Source organism: Mus caroli, unplaced genomic scaffold (genome assembly GCF_978045245.1).
Source record: "Mus caroli unplaced genomic scaffold, Mus_caroli_1 scaffold_17, whole genome shotgun sequence".
NCBI lineage: Eukaryota > Metazoa > Chordata > Mammalia > Rodentia > Muridae > Mus > Mus caroli.
The window spans coordinates 23,324,957-23,343,353 of NW_028227272.1; the positions used below are offsets into that span (position 1 = coordinate 23,324,957).

General features: G+C 40.7%; 1 protein-coding gene across 1 annotated transcript; it reads right to left on the minus strand.

Moving 5' to 3' along the window:
- Positions 1 to 2,597: 2,597 nt before the first annotated feature.
- Positions 2,598 to 18,093, minus strand: Cldn1 (claudin 1). Its single transcript, XM_021184698.2, has 4 exons — positions 17,659 to 18,093; positions 9,075 to 9,239; positions 6,839 to 6,923; positions 2,598 to 5,156 (listed from the first exon to the last, which is right to left on the minus strand). The coding sequence occupies exons 1-4, from the start codon at positions 17,879 to 17,881 to the stop codon at positions 4,994 to 4,996; spliced, it is 636 nt and encodes a 211-aa protein (XP_021040357.1). The 5' UTR covers positions 17,882 to 18,093; the 3' UTR covers positions 2,598 to 4,993.
- Positions 18,094 to 18,397: the final 304 nt, after the last annotated feature.

Below are 18,397 nucleotides of genomic sequence, written 5' to 3' on the forward strand. Positions count from 1 at the left end.
GACCTTAGAGAACGAATGAAAGGTAGCAGTACAAAGTACTAAGTCCCCACCTGTGTGTTTACACAGAAGACTAGATTAGGTTGGATTTAAGATTCTGAGCAGTCGCTTGTCATATGGCAGCCATTACCTTGGAATGTCCAGGCCAGTTCAAATAGGACTCATTCCTGAGAGCTTCTGGGCTACTGATTTGAAGAATCAAATCAAGTGTTAGAAGTTAGAACGTCCTGAAAGCTCTCAGGAGATTTTGAATTGCTTTTATTGAGAAGAACTGCTGTGGGGATGTATGGAGCACTAGGTGGGGAACTTCCACACTTCACATAGCTATCACGAGTGGGATGAGAGCTACCTGTGTAACCCATGTCTCACTAGGCACATTTCATGATACTCAAGCTCAAGACCAGGTCTAATTTATTTAAGACATTCTTTAGGCTTCCTGTATTTAATGGAACTAGCCCCATAGTAGGGGTCCAGTAAATATTAAGTAACTGAATCTACATTTAGTTTCTGAAATGCCAATATTGGCTTCCTTGGGACATTGCCATTGGAAGTGAGATGTGCAGACTGCCACAGTATGGAGGTGTGATCTCACCATGTTATTCCCATGTAACCCAGGAGTCCCAGAATGCCTTCTTTCAGAGTTTCTAATCATCTGAATAAGACAATTTTTTAAATGGTCATGTGAAAATGAAGTTGAGAAGGATGAGAAAGGAGAAGTCTTTCACATGCAAATAGAATCGGAGGTGAAATCCATAGTGAGATCATAATAGTATACTAACATCAGGCCAAACAACATGGGAGTTTCCCCGCTGATGTATGGAGTATGCTGGAATGCTAAACTAATTACAGGAAGGGAAGGAAGGGAAAGGAAAGGATTAGTTGTGCAAGCCAAAAGCCCCCAGATGTGGATGGGCTCCTGAAGGTAAGAATCTACAGGGGTGATTTGCAACCTGTTTTTCCCTCAAGTTCTTGGTATTTCATTTCTTCAAAGTTTATTAGCCTGGACCTCACCTTTTGGAACTTAAATTCTGTGCAAGCAAGACATTGGTGCTTTTGCTCAGTTTAAGGGGAATTTAAACTGATAGAGAAAGTTTTTTTTTTTTCCGTTCTCCATCATGGACCACCAGAGACTTCCCAGTAGATTGAAATGTCTGCTTACACCCATGATCATATTTATATAAAAATTACCCAGGGAGAGACCATGAAGCTATTCTCATTCACAGATACTTTAAGATAACAAGGGAACAGTCTTATCACTTGCATTCCTAAGAGGTAGCTTTCATGATATCTATCAAATAAATAAACAAATAAATAAATGTCCAGACTATGTCTTTTACTCTTCATTCATCATCTCTTGCCTTTCTTTGGATGATAAGAAGGAATTAAATACAATCTCCAGGCATTCTCCTAGAGAGAAGCCCCATTCAGGAATTATATATAGCTTTGTGAGAGGAGCAACACAAATGTATGAAAGGAAGGTCAGGGTGAATATTGGTGAGAGCAAGAGATAGAAACAGGTCACATAGTTTAGGGCAAAGACACTGGAAGAAGCAGTTCATTCCTTGTCCTTGCTCAGAAGGTGGAAATGATCTCTAGCATGTGTGGGCTGCAGGCCACAGATGTTAGCACATAGCTTTGGTTTCTGCACTGTGCTCCTATTATCTCTCTGAAATGAGCTCTTCTTCCTGGAGGCTACACATGAGGGTGTGACTGAAACCACAGTCCAGATGCTAGTTCCTCCTGGTGAACAGCTTTGGAACTGAATTTTAACCTACTCAAAACCTAAATGCTTTTAGGGTCTTGAGATTTAGAACAAGCTATAGTCTTAGAGGCCATTAAGGATGGGTATCATAACTTTTTTGAGGTCCATTAAGGGAAAGTTATTGCTCTCTGTGCAAAAGACCAGAATCTATTTCTGGGCCAGGGTGGAGACATGGCATTCAGATCTGCTCCAAAGATTAGAACATTACATCCCGTTGTCTCCTCCCTTAAAAGTTAATCCAATTGGGACTAGCTGTCACCTTGCCTAGAGACCACCCCTCAGGGAAGATGATTCACTTAAGGGCATGCAATAGAGATGGGAGGAATAATTATTCCGTCAATGAGCACACGTACTTAGCCTCAGCAACGCCTTCCCTATATAGGAGCTTTCGGGGCCTGCAGCATATAGCACTGGTGTGGTCTGCCCACTTTTCTGACTCATTCTAGGACACTCTGGAATTTGGCACTCTTTCCCTGAAGCCCCCATCCTCTTTGGCAGTGTAGCTGCTAATCGGTCATGTGACTGCTTGCTGATCTCCATCATTGACTTAGCCTGTCTGCTTCCTTAAAGGCTTAGTACTTCTTCTCCTCCTCCCTCTTCCTGGCAACTGTAAAGATTTGCAGCTTGTCTGGGTAATTGTTTTCCTCACAAACAAACAAACAAACAAAATGCTCTTCCAGATCTGTTTCTAGATTATTTTACTAATGAGACTAAGACCCCCCAAGAGGGAACCCCAATTTCTCCAGTAACCTCTAAGCAGCCCCCTATCTCATGTATTCCTCTCTTGTACACATTAACAGCCTTGATCTCCATGATTAGAAAACAGGCTAGGAAGCTCTTCTTTATTAATTAAAAAACAATTTATTGAAAAAGAGTAGTGCTTTGTACAAATTCCCATTGCAGCCCCCAGATATCATCTGATCTCTTTCCAGCTTTGGTAGTAGGGTATAAAAATATCAAAACTAGGTAAGTTCTGACATAAGATTTCTATGGGATTATTTTAGAATATATAGATTTGTGTAGTTTTGCAAGTATCATTTCTATGCATTTACATTACATATTAAGCACAGTATCTGTGGCAAAACATCTTTGCATGATTACACACACAAATATAGTAAAACTTACATAGTACAAATTCACATAAGACTCCATTCTTTCTATAACTTCATCTATGTGGTTTTTACCATGAATTATAATTCTTAACCTCTCCTATAACTGTCAGCTTCCATTTAACTTTGAAAGTATCACTTCACAAAGAGCACTTCATTTACCTTTAGAGTATACATAGACTTTCACCATTACATTTGCTTAGCAACAGAAGTACCAGGCCAAACAACTGAAACTAGGGTGTAACAGTAGGAGGGGCTCATGCCTCTCATCTTAACAGTTGGGAGGCTGAGGAAGAAGGATCTTTGAGTGACATAGGAGCTCTTGGCCAGTTTTGACCATAGACTGAAACACTGACTCCCAACCAAAAGCCTTAAAGACTTAAGATCAGTTTAACTTAGTAAGCTTTAGGAACTCCTCATTTGAGAGAGTTCTTAAGGAATGAAACTCACTTAACGTTTTTCTCTTTCCAGTTGTTTGAAAAAATAAACACAAAAGCCATTAATTTATAGAGTAACATGTTTTCCAATATAAAACCATGTTAGCCTATGCCCCCTCTTGACTCATGCAACATAGGCAGGACAAGAGTTAATGAACCCGTTGTCTAGATGTAGCAATACATGTAGGGCAACCAAGAGCCTTTGCCCAAGCTCAGTAATTAAGTGATAGCACCAAGATGCAAATCCAGGTCTACCAATGTCAATGGCAACACCCTTTGTATTACAAAACCTTGCTCTGCTGACTGAAGGGCCTTTCTTATGGATGAGAATATTAAGAGCACTGGTAAAAACGAAACAGCACCAACAAGAGGCCATGCACAGCTGGATGGGAGGAAATCAACTCATGACAAAGAGATACAGAACAGTTGAAGGCATGTGCATAGATCTTATTCAGTGTCTTCAAAACTGCTAATTGAGCAAGGAAAAACACTACTTAGGCATATTTCATGTTCAAAGAATGAGAGTCATATCAACTAATTAATACTCGCATTACCTCTACCAGCTGCTTAAGTATAATTATCTCAATTTGACAGATGGGAAAACGAGGTATAAAGATTGTAAATTGTCCACGGCTACCTAGGGAATATTTGTCACTAGATTACCACTCTGGCAAGTCTAGCAGTTAGTGTAGATAAACAGACCACACCTATCTGAAAAGAGCTAAACTGTCGGATAATTATATGTGGGGAAACTAGACAGCTGGGGTGAGGGGAGAGGAGAAGTGCAGTTTGCAGGATCTGGGATGGAAAATAAGTACCTAAAAAATGCAGGCAATAAAACTGTTTCAACAACAGGGTTAGCAGCACAGCCACTCAGGGAAACAAATATTTTTAAAGCAAACAGGATAGCTCCAGACCGAAGTGCAAAGACCGTGCAGAAAGGTCATCAGGAAAACATCATCTGTCTAGAATGTTTGTCCCCACAGCTCAGAATCGGGGGGACTATGGGAATCTTACTGGTTTTAAGCTTCAAAATGTGGGCTCCAAATTCATTATTAGATTCGGGAGTTAGAATCAAACCTCAGAATAATAGTCTGAAAAAGTGGGTTTCAGAGTAAAAAAATTAAATATTTTGATGTAAAGAAGACACATGGGGAAAAAAAAGAACACAGTCTGAGTTCATAAGGAAGTCTGGTCTTATGGCAAAATTACTAAATGCTGATCAAAGGGGTGATATTTGACTGATCACATATGTTCATAGAGAAAAAAGAATAATACATCAAAAAGGCTTATTCAATCAAAACAGAATTGTATATATTTTAGAGTCATTTAAAGTATGCTGGTACAGTATGAGGAGAATAAGGGATTTTTTAACTTGTCTGTTTTTTTAATAGAAAATATGTATCTGTACATATCTATACACATGCAAGGAGCACCTTATCCCCATTTGAGTGTGATTTCTCAGAGGGAAGCAGCAGTTCACAGGCAAAAGGCTTCCCTCCTGTACTCAGGAAAGATTATAAGGCACAGCCAAGGCCTGCATATCCATGGGGATGTATAAAAATATGCTTCCTTCTGTTCTACCACAGTTCAGATAACCATCATCAACAGTCTAAGGCATTAATGTCAATCCTAGTTTCAATGTCCATTTTGTATTTGCTCCAGGAGGATCTCTTCCTTTGCCTCTGTCACACGTAGTCTTTCCCACTAGAAGGTGTTGGCTTGGGATAAGGCCGTGGTGTTGGGTAAGAGGTTGTTTTCCGGGGACAGGAGCAGGAAAGTAGGACACCTCCCAGAAGGCAGAGGGAGGCAGCGGCCCAGCCAGTAAAGAGGGCCTGGCCAAATTCATACCTGAAAGAAAAGACAGCAACGGGCTGCTATGAGGACCATTGGCAAGTGAAAAAAAAAATCATATATATATATATATACATATACATATATATATTCACACAATTCTTCATTAGCTACAGATGTTTGTAAGCACATACATGAAATAATGTTTACATTGTAATTATCGATAATTTGTAACAGCATATTGGTAATAATAGGACATGTAATATACCAGTTTAATTACACAAATATTTCCTAAGACCTTTCCAAGCAAAGGAGGCTTGGAAAAGATGTGTAGGCACTTGAGAAATGAGGACCAGGCCAGAGTCCTAGGCTGCTACTTACAAAGTCAGCTACCATCAAATAGTAATCATTTCTGTAATAAGAATGGTTACCCATCCATGAACCTAGTTAAAATAAAATATAAATATCTATCTTTTGGAAGACAGACATCTGCATATCACATGGCTGACTCCCACCTTCCTGGGATGAGGAGTCTGTGGCTGACCATGGACCTCAAACAGAGAAAACGGCTGGCTGTACAAGTCCCAAGGTTTGAGTCCAAACTCAAGCTCAGCTGTGGCAGTTCTGAACTGGCAGCTTTGCCTCTCAGCTATAGTTTCCTCTCTTGGAAGCAGATTGTCCCACTTGCTTCCCTGGAGGGTGTTCAGGGCCATGTGCCATCCTATGATGACAAGGGCACAGAGCCTGGCAATTTATAAAATGCTTGCTCATGCACTCCTAATGTTATTACTCTGCAGCAGATGTGGCCCACTGGACCTCCAGCAGTTTCTGTCTCTACCTTATACATCTCACAGGATGGGCGAGACTCCAGCAACCACTGCAGCCTATGTTCTTCTGTATGTGGGTGACTGTATAAGAAGGCACACACGTATCTCTGCAAACACTGGGATTTTTCATTCACTCAGCCTAGCACACACAAACAGTAATTATGTCTTAACATTCTAGCTTTGAATGTAGTTATTAAGCTTTAAAGATGGGAAGACGATGAGACAGTAACTCCTGTTGCTGATCAAAGAGCATTGTTACCTGAGAGCCCAGACTCAGGTCCTGAACTTGTAAAACTTGAACTGTTAAGAAAGGTGACCTTTGTCAAGTCCATTTTATGGTTGTAATGGAAGAGAATCTTTTTGTTTTGTTTGTTTTGGGTTTTGGTTTTTCAAGACAGGAAGACAAAATTTTAAAATGACTTTTAAATGTACTAGATACATCATGGTTTCATGTGGAAATTATGAGGAATGAAGCATTGTTTGTTAACCACTATGGTGGTAAAAAGTTTTTTCAATAACTCATGAACCTGTATTTTATTTCTGAAAAATCACAAGTATTAGATATGGAAGCATCAGGATATTGTCCAGGAAGAAGATGTCCAACGCATTAGCATTTTTTGTTCATATTAGGGGAATAAATAAATGAAGATGTGATAAATTGTTGGCTAGAATCCAGATTAGAACATTTCTCCTTTGAAGTGCATTTTTTCATCAGTCCTGGCTGTTAAAGCAATTATCCAATTCATTTTAACATGAGTCACAGGTCATTTAAATTATTTGCAAGTGTGACATGAATTTCCATACAATTCTTGAAAGCAAATCTGAGAAACTAAGGCCCTGGCAGGAGTCTGTGGAAAACAAAAAGGGTTGTTTTCTCAGAGAATGAACTATTTTATGCATGACTAGAATTACCTGGCATTGATGGGGGTCAAGGGGTCATAGAATTCTTGAACAATTCTGTTTCCATACCATGCTGTGGCCACTAATGTCGCCAGACCTACAGAAAATCAAAGCAAGGTCATTAATCACTATGGAACACTGAGCACAAAAACACAGACTATTAAACCTAATTGTATTCTATAAGAATTGAATCTCATCAACAGTGCTGACATTTTATTTTATTATTATGGAAATCAATTTGACTTAGATATGATTTATGCCAACCGTTCTGCAAGGAATTACAAAGATATTAGATTGAAGTTGGGTCTAGATTATGCTGTTTATGACATCTTATTTATTTATAGTCCAAGGCCACTGGCACAAATACTGCTACTCAGAAAGAGTCGGATAGATCTATCTTATTCAAAATTTCTGTCAATGGTTTGCAGTACTGTAGTTTAGTGTATGAAATTGCTTTTGAAAAACAAAATGTTCATATCGGCAGAGAACTGCTTACAAAATGTAAGATAAAAATCTTCCTGCATTCTTCTTTAAAAACCCAAAATCAATTTTTACTTTCTTGCCAAGCAGCAAAGCCAGAGATAGTTAAGTAGCACAGGGAGTAGAGCATTCAGATTCCTCCTCCCCCAGGTCTAAGGCAACCCCTAACAATGGGATCATCTGCTGAGTGAGGTGACACTCTGGGTTGATTTGTGCAATGGAACTCAATTGTGCATGGTATTTTTGTATTCAGTAATGAAAGGAAATGAATTGGTCATCATCACTCATTCAACATCTCTCTGATGTCTAAATTATAATACTTATTTTTATCTTTAGAGATGTTTGTCAAAACATGCAAATTTTCAAGTAGAAAGTAAGATAAGATCAAGAGGTTTCTTATACAATATAGTGGCTAGAGAGTCCTTAATAATGCTAGAAAGCACCCAGGTAATAGTGGCACACATTTTTGATCCCAGCACTTGGGAGGCAGAGACAGGCAGATCTCTGGTAGTTTGAAGAAAGCCTGGAATACAGAATGAGTTTTAGGATGTCCTGGGCTACACAGAGAAACCCTATCTTAAAACTACCCTCCCCCCAAAAATGAAAAAAAATAAAGAAAAAAATGATGGAGAGTGGATGTAAAGTATTATTCCCCCAAAAGAATATCTGACAAAAACATACATTAATCATTCTAATTTATTGTATGTATGTGTATATGTATATGTATATATATATATGTGTGTGTGTTTGTGTGTGTATATATATATATATATATATATATATATATATATATATATATATGTGTGTGTGTGTGTGTGTGTGTATTTCAAAATACCACAATTTATATAACTGTTCGGAAAACTGACAAATCCAAAACAAATAACTTCTTTTATAGTACTTGACGGTACAAAAAAATCATTCTAGTTGACCGTGCAAATTGTTCATACATATGCTCTTGAACTGGTTAAGCAGACTTCTGAAGCCATCCCAGATATATGCCTATAGTACTTATGAGAGTCATGAGGATGGGTGTGGTATGATACTAGAGCCTTTGATGTAATCTTGGCAATGTGTCTTCTCTGCAACACCTAGCCTACTTTGTCAGAAGCTTTCACATTCCTTTCTGTTCTGTTTTCTTCCTTAGCTCAGCTAACTTTATATCCTACCTTGTTAATATTCCAAGTGTACCCATACTAAATTATCTCTTCTCTGGTCCATGGGTACATAGTGTTTATTGTGAAATTAGCTCTGCCCATCTACAATGTTACCTTCTTCCAGTTTTCTCCACTAGGTCCAATCCCATCTTTCCCAATCCAATACCATTCACATATTATGTATATTTTCTTGAGGCTGGCCTTGAACTCCACGTTTCCCTGTACTCATCTTTCTTATGCTAGGATCACAGCCATGGACCATCACACCCAAATAGCATTTTTCTGAATCACATCAAATTGGTTCAGACTCTTTGGCTAAGTATCAAAATATCTTCTGAATCTGAACAGACTGGGCCAAGAAACTAGTAGGTACTTGAGCCCTTCATGGTTGTACTTGACAGAAGTGTACAGAGGTCAAATTTCCACTGGTTCTTACTGAGAAGATGAAAGTCAACTGAATACAAGGCTCATGTCTTCAGATGGTAGAATATTTTTTAAAGTTTCAGATTCAGTGAATAGAATATAAACCAAAGAAACTAAAAGTTAGAAACCTAGATTTCAAACCACACTATTTTGAGAAAAGTAGATAAGGAAGAAGGAGGAGCCTCTCGTACCTGAAATTAAAAATATTATGCCACCAATGACAGCCATCCACATCTTCTGCACCTCATCATCCTCCAGGCACCTCATGCACTTCATGCCGATGGTGGACACAAAGATTGCGATCAGCCCCAGCAGGATGCCAATTACCATCAAGGCTCGGGTTGCCTGCAAAGTACCTGGTGGGAAACATTCAGGACATGTCAAAACCATGCCTAGAGCAGTCACAGCAGAGTGGTGGGAGATGAGATATGTTATTGTATTTAGGGGGGAACGGATAAAAGTGAACAAGGTGCCCAAAGGAAAATGAACTCTAGTGACATTTCTGCCGTAGCCACTGGGATGGCTGTTAGGAGGACGCAAACTGAGAGTCAAGGATGGCTGCTACTTTAAGTTATGAAGTCCAAAATCAACTGGAAAGTTATTAATGAATCAATAGAATAGGTCTCACTGAGCTGAGTATGTAATCATTACCATTGGGTATTTAGAGTCTGAACTAACAGTCATACATATTATCCTTAATGTTCATCATTTGTAACTCTGGCTTAAAATGCATATTTAGTACTAGTCACTAGTTTTAGAGTACAGTCTCTAGGCTTCAGAAACAAGTGACTATGGACAAGCAAATGAGGTTTTCAGGAGTGACCATGGCTAGATAAGCAGTATTGTATCCCTAGTTACACGAGGTTGAGTAGGAGAAGGGTACAACCTTCTAGATTTTGATGTTAAGGCAAAATTTTAAGAAGATGACTTGGAACATAGCAGTAGATTCATAGGAGATGATATTAGCAGTTTTTAAAACCACAAAAGCATCACACTACATAATGTTAGGGATAACCCCAACTCGCATTTCTAAGGTTTCTGCAAAATTTTCTAAAAGCCTATTTCTTATCTTTGTTGTGTTAAATTATCACCAGAGACAGGATGAGATTTGAGAGACTGTGACAGTGTGTTTCCTAAGGAATAAAAGCCAAGATTATGGTAAAAGAATAGAGTGTGTGTGTGTGTGTGTGTGTGTGTGTGTGTGTGTGTGTGTGCTGGGACCCTACTTAGAGATGTTTAAATTATAAATTAATTTCCCCTTTCAACTGAACATCACTATCTCACACTCTTAATAAGTGAAGTGGAAGTTTTTTTGTATGGAAGCATTTACACTGCAAGCTATTAGCATCTTGAGAAAATTACCTACTATTTGGAACCATGCTTGTATTGTGTAAAATATAAGGGTGACCATCTCTATGCAGGGAGTTAGAACAGTTTGTTCCTTCCTGGTCTTCAGTATTTAGTGGGTACATAGGGTTAGTCTCACATGTTCAAGATTGAGAAGTTAAGTTACCCATCTCAATTCAAAACAAACTTCTCTGGAATGCTACTACATTTTAACTTACAGTCATTTCTATCCTTGTTATTACAGTCCATGACAGAATCACAGAACGTCTTTCTAAGCAGTATCAAATGTATTTTTATAGCATTCCATGATATTTGGAAGTAATTTTTACTCTTTCATCAAAATACTAAAATGGTACACTCTCTCTTTTGCCATACTCTTTTGTTTATAAGTGTGCAACAAGAATATATAGACACACCTCTCTTGCATACTCATCACAAGGTTCCAGGGTAAGGAAGGAACTACTGGATCAGAGCCATGAAGCTGCTCATGTGACCATTAGAAAACTTTTCTTGGAGTCACCAACCATGCTGTGGTTTAAAGAGGAAAGTCCCGAGGACTCCCAGTTAAGGTGTATACTTCCTTGTGAGTTATCAGTAGTATTTTGAATGGTACGTGTTATTTCTTAGGAAAATAAACAACTAAATAATTATGTTCTTACAAAACAGATTTGATGTTTTGCTTAGATAGAAACCATTTTGGAAAGATGCTGCAGGCAATGATGGGATCTATGTGCTTGGAGGAGAGGGTGACCATTCTTGCCTGTTTGCTAAGGATGCTTCATATTTTAAGTGAAAAGTCTAGCATCCTAAGAAAGTCGTGGATCCCCAGTAAAATGGGCCAACAAGCTATCTAATAGATAAATGACAAATGGTAGGAAGTGAAATGAAGTAAATTTAGGTTGGCAGGAGGCATATATATATATATATATATATATATATGTGTGTGTGTGTGTGTGTGTGTGTGTGTGTGTGTATACATACACACATACCCATACTGATTCCCATATACATATACACACACACACACATACCCATACTGATTCCCATATACATATATACATAGGAATACATATGTACATAAATATACATATACAAATTACAATACACACTACACACACACACACACACACACACACATTATAGCTTTGTAGGCAGGGTCAGGAGTTCAGAGTCTACTCCAAATGTAATGAGAAGTCATTGGAGCATTCTAAGACAGAGTGACCTGAGTTTACTGTTAGTGAAGAAAACAATATAATTAGAAAGCATTAATGATATGTTAGCCCTTAACAAACATTTATATAGCCTCTTCTGTCTTAGACACCTTCTCTTTATTTTATTACAGTTCATTCATCAGCTCTCTATGAATGACGTCTGTTGGTGTCTTTGATCTCTCTGGATGTTGTTCTTGTTATACAGTTTCCATTAGACTTAGTTTATATAATAGTCATTCCAATCCACTCATGAAGTCAAAACATAGGCCACGAGCACCACACACAAGTCTGAACATGGTACACCCGGCATCCTTCAGGAGTCTTCTGAACACCAGACTCATAAATCAGGTTTCAAAAGGAGCTCCCAGGTGTAGCCTATGGATGTGCCATCTCTACTCACTGACAATCACCAAATATTCACAAACGTTTCAACTCTAAATTGTAAATAAGGCATTTGTGCTTCATGTCTTTCCTTAGTTATTACTTTTTCAAAGTTAAGGAGAAATAACAGATGTTCTGTCACATGCTTGCTAACAACCCTACAATGCTTCATTTCCTTATAGAACAGTGTCATTTGTCTAGCACACAGACCTGGAGTCAATGGACAATATACTTTGTAACTACAAAATCATAGAGACTCGGAGCCTTATTTCTATTTCAAAACATGGTAAAGCAGTACAGAATAAGAATGTTGTTTTGACAAGCAACATTTTCCATTTACACCTGGACGCCACTGTTTATGAATTATCTTCTGCTTTATATTAGACTGGCATCAAGTGGAGACATTGAACAATGGCTAACCGTAATGACATGTGCAGGGAGGATACAAAATAATGCAAGCTTTCCTGTCCACCACAGACAATGGTGGACAATTGAAACAGCAAGGAAACTTACTAGCTGGGCACATGTGATGATGGATAAGAAGTCAGACTAAGAAACTACTCTTCGTGATGCTTTTAGGGTAAAGATTAGTTCTAAACCAGAGCTTTCATCTGAACTAGCTTCATTTTTTCCAATAAAGATCTTGTGAAAGCCATTCGAGTCAGAGTCATGGCCTGTGTACTCCTGAGCTGCCTGATGGCTGCACTGGAGTGGTATCAGTCTGAAGCACTGCTCACACTCCCTGACCATGCCTCTGTGTCATTCAGTGTGTTCTTGGTGAGTTTGGACTAGAGGGATGCTTGCTCCTCAAAACTGGCAATAATGTGAGAGAAAAAGCACATACTTGTGTTTAACTAGGTCTATTTATTCATTTATTTATTTGCTCATTTATATTTTTAGCTACATCTTTGAAATGATACTTATCAGACAAACACCTCCTTTGAGAGGCCAGGGATGCTAAAGTTTTGCTACATAAACCTGGCCTTAAGTGTGTTACAAAATGCTAGAAATATACGCGGGGTGGGGGGGGGACTGCATTTTTCCCTTAACCTGATAGCATTTTTAAAAGTTGTTTATTCCAATATGAACTAACCAGTACCCTGGAGCTCTTGTCTCTAGCTGCATATGTATCAAAAGATGGCCTAGTTGGCCATCACTGCAAAGAGAGGCCCATTGGACTTGCAAACTTTATATGCCCCAGTACAGGGGAACCCCAGGGCCAAAAACGGGGAGTGGGTGGGTAGGGGATTGGGGGGGGTGGGTATGGGGGACTTTTGGGATAGCATTGAAAATGTAAACGAGGAAAATACCTAATAAAAAATAAATTTTAAAAAAAAGTTGTTTATTCAGTGAACTCTTGTGAACTCTCTCTCTTAGTTCTCTCTCAACAGAATGAGGAAGGCAGGGCACAGAATTTGATAGTGAAGCATGAATATTACAAAATAATATTTGGAGCAGGGCTAGTCCATTTACTCTAGCACCACCCCCAGAAGCACTTACATTTCTTTCTTATGTCTTTAAATGTGTAGCTAGCTTTGTAACATTATAACCAAAGCTGTGTGTGGAGAAAGGAGTTAGCAAATACTGCTGAAGTTACATTATGGTTTCTGAAAGTTATCCAGCAGGAAACAGGAAGGCAGCCTTTTAATAAAGCTCAGGCAGAGGGAAAGTCTGCAGCTTAATGACCCCCTAAGGAGTCCTCATCACTCTCAACCTGAAAGTATAATTAAAAAAAATACTTACAAAGATCGCCTCTTATAAGACAAGAAATGAGTTAGACAGTATCCTTCTACTACAGCTATTTTAATCAAAGTTTGCAAAGACAAGCATAGACAGGTAGGGGATTTTTTTTTCCCCTGCTCCAAACTTTAAAGGCATGTTCTCCAAACAGGAGAATCGCCATAAATTCCTGGCACTGTGCATGCCCCAGACTACCCGCCATTCTCATTCCTACCCTATGTCATAGATACCATGAGCAAGTCAGATTTTAATGGTATTTCTGCCTTCACACAGTTCTTTATTATAATATGTGCTAAAAGGTCTCAGGGATAAAATAAGTGCCCGTTGTGTGGCCACAGCAGAAATGCCCTTTCTCTTCCACAGCTAGATGAGCTTATTCAGACTGTTAGTGAGCACTGCTATGCCGTTTTCAATGATTAAGGTGTTCTCTTTAGCCGGTGTGCAAAGTTTCACGGGTGCCTTCGTTGTTGCATTTCTCTTTTACAGGTGCTGGAGCTGGTGGGCTAAGTGGGACTCGGTGTCTATGGGTCAGTCAGCCGTCCACGATGACTTGGAGGACGAGGGATCACCACCACTCAGGGTGTCCTGAGACGTTTTGCTATCTCTTTTAAAAAGCATACTATTCATTTTTATGTCGCCTCGTTATTAAATGTATATTGCCATTTCTGGGGCACTATTTTTTTATTAAAATATAACTACATCATTTCTCCACTTCCCTTCCTCCCCTCAAGCTCTCCCACTCATTCTCTACCTCAAATAACCTTTTCTGTGACGATCATCACTGTAATCTAGAAAACCTGTGTTATGCCACTTCCCTCCTTCAGTCACTGAAGTTGGCGACAACCAAAGTTGTCACAAGCCTTACCAATGACCTTTGCTGCATTCCAACAAGTAAAAATAGGGCCAAGCTCAGGTTTGCTAAATAGGCCAGTGGACCTTTGATTCATCCCTCTACTCCTCCTACTCTGCCCTATGTTACAAATCGTGAATCCCATGGAGAGCAAGCAGCTCTCCCTGGACAGGACAAACTGGGGCAAGAACTCCACACGTTTTCCTTTCAGACTTTGGCTCTTGTTTAACTTTTGTTCCACTCTGCACACCCATGGCGTTTCTGGATGTTGTCTATTTAGCAGCAGAAAGGAGTCTGGAGAAGTCTGAGTGGTTACCTCTCTCTCCACCTGTGCTGCACAGATACCCCAGCCAGGGATTTTGCTCCCCCGCTGAGCTTGACATCATGGCAAGAGTGCTGGGAAACCTCACAACCACCAATACTCATTAAACACACCTACACACATGTGGATTCATGCAGAGCAAGTTCAACAGGCTGGGGTAGCTTATAAACAAATTACAGCAGTTCAGGGCTAGCTGAGACTTAAAGAGAGTCTAGCATAACCTCCCATTTGTCTGCTGCTCGAATCTTCACAACTGCAATCGACGAAAATGCTTACATCTCTGCCTTCACACCTCCCAACACGCAGCCTCCTAGGAAAGCCCTGTCTTTGGACAGTGCTGGCTATTAAAGTGAAGCAAGAAGAAGCAATTAGCTAAGTACATGGAACAGGCAGCTGGCTTTCCACAATGCTGGGAATGGAATCAAAACCAGGAGAGATGTGTGAATTAGACAAAGAAATGTCTACCATAACTGTATTTACTCCTGTACTTTGTATGCCCAAATTTCAGCTGCAAGGATCGTCACTCTAAATGATCACAAGCAGGGGCTTGGCAATGTTCTGGGCTGTTATGGGCTATAATTCACAGGGTAGCTATTGTTTCTCCAGGAAATTATTGTTACATTTCTATAAACTGTTCGGCAAAAGCTCTGTACCGTATGGCCTCTTTATGCTATGTCCGGTGGTTCTCATGGGACGTGATAATACTGCACTCACTGTACATATTGTGTAAAGGTCGTGTGCCTTTCACAACTGATACCAGATATGACAGAGGTAGCCCTTGAGGTCTGGTTACAAAACACTGACACTCTTCTATCTTATACTTTGGTGAAGTGGGCTCTGGGGCAAAGTTCACGAGTACAATATTGGGAAACCCATAGCTGTGCTTCTCACCTCAAAGCATCTTGTGAGAGGTAAATTTCATGAGACACACAGACACACACATACACACACAGATAAGCCTTTTCATCTCTAGGCGTCATGGTACTACACCAAAACTAGCCAGTGAATCACCAACCAGATCTCTACATCAGGTAGGCGTGAACACCGTGGCTCAGGTGGAGAAACAGAGACAAGTTTTCTGGGCCTGGTCCAAAGGCACCTACTGAATCACTGCTCAGCTGGGAGAGTAGTGTGAGTCAAGGCTCATGCTTCTGGGAATTGGTTTGTGGAGAGAGGCTGCTGGGCTCCATCTTGAATAAACTGTAGCTTTAACCAGAACAGAAGATGGAAGCTGTTCTCTGCTAAAATAAATCAACAAACAAGCCATTTCTAAACACTCCTTGTTATGGAAGGATAGTCAATGTGTTTATCACCGTTTTAGGAAATATAATAAGTATATTTAAAAGGAATAAATTACAACCAACCATTTAATGAATTATTCTGGGTAAGAGCAATCTGAATATTTGCTGCATGGACCATCATTCTATCCAGCCAATTGGGAAACTTAGACCTGATAAAATAAAGAATTTGGATTAGAGGAATAAAATTGATAGGGAAGCCCTCTCTGGACTTGCTGTAGCACATCTCACCTGCCAGGTCTACAATATGGTTCTGAAAATGCCTGACACCATTTTCTTAAAGGCATTTCTCTTTCCACTGGACTAGTTCCCAATCGTCAACAGCCTGAGTGTATCCCGGGAGGGTAATAAATAGGACATGCTTTCCAAATGTATAGATTACGTTTAATAGAGGAGTCCAGATGGGGAGACAAACCCATGCCAGCTGAGTACATTCTACAGGTTCTCACAGTGTCAAGCTGATTTGTGGCAGGTCTCATAACTGTAAAGTGAAGTGCTTTTGTTGGGAAGGAGGAAGAGCTCCACTCTCATAGGTCAGGGACAATGCCAGCACTGTTCATATCCGCATTCCCAGAGGACTGTGGAGTAGCTTTGTTTAGGCAAAGGCTAAGGGAACTCTTCCTCCTGTGAGGTAAAGGGCAGGACAACCAATGTGATTTCTCCAGGAAGAGAACATGCCCTGTAGGAATTGAATGGCTTTCTGACAAAGCCCTGAAAAAGTTTTAGCTAAAAGTGAAGGCGAATACATCTTATCACCTGTCTCCCCAGAATCAGTAGAGATATTCCTGTCTATACATGCCTTTCTCACTTTACATATGGGACCAATGCATCAATACATAAAGATTCCATTGCGGAATGAAAAGCATGGGAATCGCCTTTCTTTTTCCTCACAGACTTCTTCCCACACGGTGACCTCCACCAGGCTGCCTCCTTCTCTGCCTTCGCTCTTGCTGCCATGCTGCTGAGTTTATTCAGAAGAGTTCTCTTCAGTGACCCACTCCCCAGATGCCTCCAGTCCTTCTTATTCTAAACTTGTACCGCACAAGTTGACTCTCCTGCAAATCCTAGGCTGGAAAGCCAACGTTTGGGGGGGGGGGGATCTCAAGAGGTTCTTCAAGGTACAAAACCAAAAGACCCAAAGAGTAAACCTTAGCTGTGCGTTGGAAATGCCATGAGACGAGTCAGAAAGCTTCTTATTTGATATTTCAGAATCATCTAAACCTACCCAAAGTGTGCCATTTTCTTGTCCAAACCCTATTAGAATGAATGTGCAGAAGAGGCCCAAGAATCTTAGTTCCATAGTGGTCTTCATTCTCCCAACCTCCACCCACCGTGATTAGAATTTGAGACAAAAAAAAAAAAAAAATCACACCTAAAAGGGCAGAAGGGGCCAAGTAGAGAAGAGACTTAGAGGCAAATCTAGGGCTCTAACCTGAAGCTTGGGTTCTCTCTGCTTTCTCAGGACAGAGCACATGCTGAGAAGCCTTGACCAACTTTGAGGGTAGCCTCTGGGCTGAATGAAGCTACTACAGAGAACAAGGGCTCCGAGGCTGGGGAGTGGGGGTAGAGAGGGTGGGGGAGAGTCGGGATGGAGGGTGGGGAGTTGGAGGATGAGGGTGCACTCACTGTTCAGATTCAGCAAGGAGTCGAAGACTTTGCACTGTATCTGCCCGGTGCTTTGCGAAACGCAGGACATCCACAGTCCCTCGTAGATGGCCTGAGCCGTCACGATGTTGTCCCCAGCATAGGAGTAAATCTTCCACTGGGGCAGGGCAGTGCTGACGATGGAGCCGATCCATCCCAGAGAAGCCAGGATGAAACCCAGCAGCTGCAGCCCCGCGTTGGCCATGGCTCTTTCCGAGGCTCCCGCGGGCTCAGTGAGTGGCAGATGTAGAAAGTGGAGTTTGCAAGGTGCGCACCTGAGCTCCCGAAGGTGATGGGGTCTCTGCAAACAAGTTAGTGCTGATACCCTTGCTCCCTGTGCTGCTGCGGGGCGAGGCTCCTGGCTTCTGGTCCGGGAGGCGGTGGTGGAGTCTGGAAGTGAGAAGTGGCAGAGTTCTCTGAGACGCTGAACCGCCCGGCGCTGTGATTTAAAGCAGCTCCGCCCCTCCCGGCATGCAGCGCCCCCTGGTGGTTTCGTGGCCGAATCCCCACAAAGGTCCTCATAGGCCAGCTCCGTGGTGGATGATGATGCCCTGTGGGCTACCTGGGGACCACCTGAAAAGAATCAGGCATCCCTAATCTCTTCCCTTCACGTCGCTCCTAGCACTTGATAGGCATTTTCTTCATTTCACTCCGTAATTAATTAATAATGCAAAAACAACACATAAAGATGGAAAAACTGGAGGGAACTAGAAACCTATTT

Excerpts from the sequence above, each read along its gene's own strand:
- Cldn1 (XM_021184698.2), bottom strand. The coding sequence starts at position 17,881 with ATGGCCAACGCGGGGCTGCAGCTGCTGGGTTTCATCCTGGCTTCTCTG. Across the intron at positions 9,240-17,658 it reads CTCCTTGCTGAATCTGAACA|GTACTTTGCAGGCAACCCGA; the intron begins GTGAGTGCACCC and ends GTTTCCCACCAG. Across the intron at positions 5,157-6,838 it reads TTGACCCCCATCAATGCCAG|GTATGAATTTGGCCAGGCCC; the intron begins GTAATTCTAGTC and ends CTTTTCTTTCAG.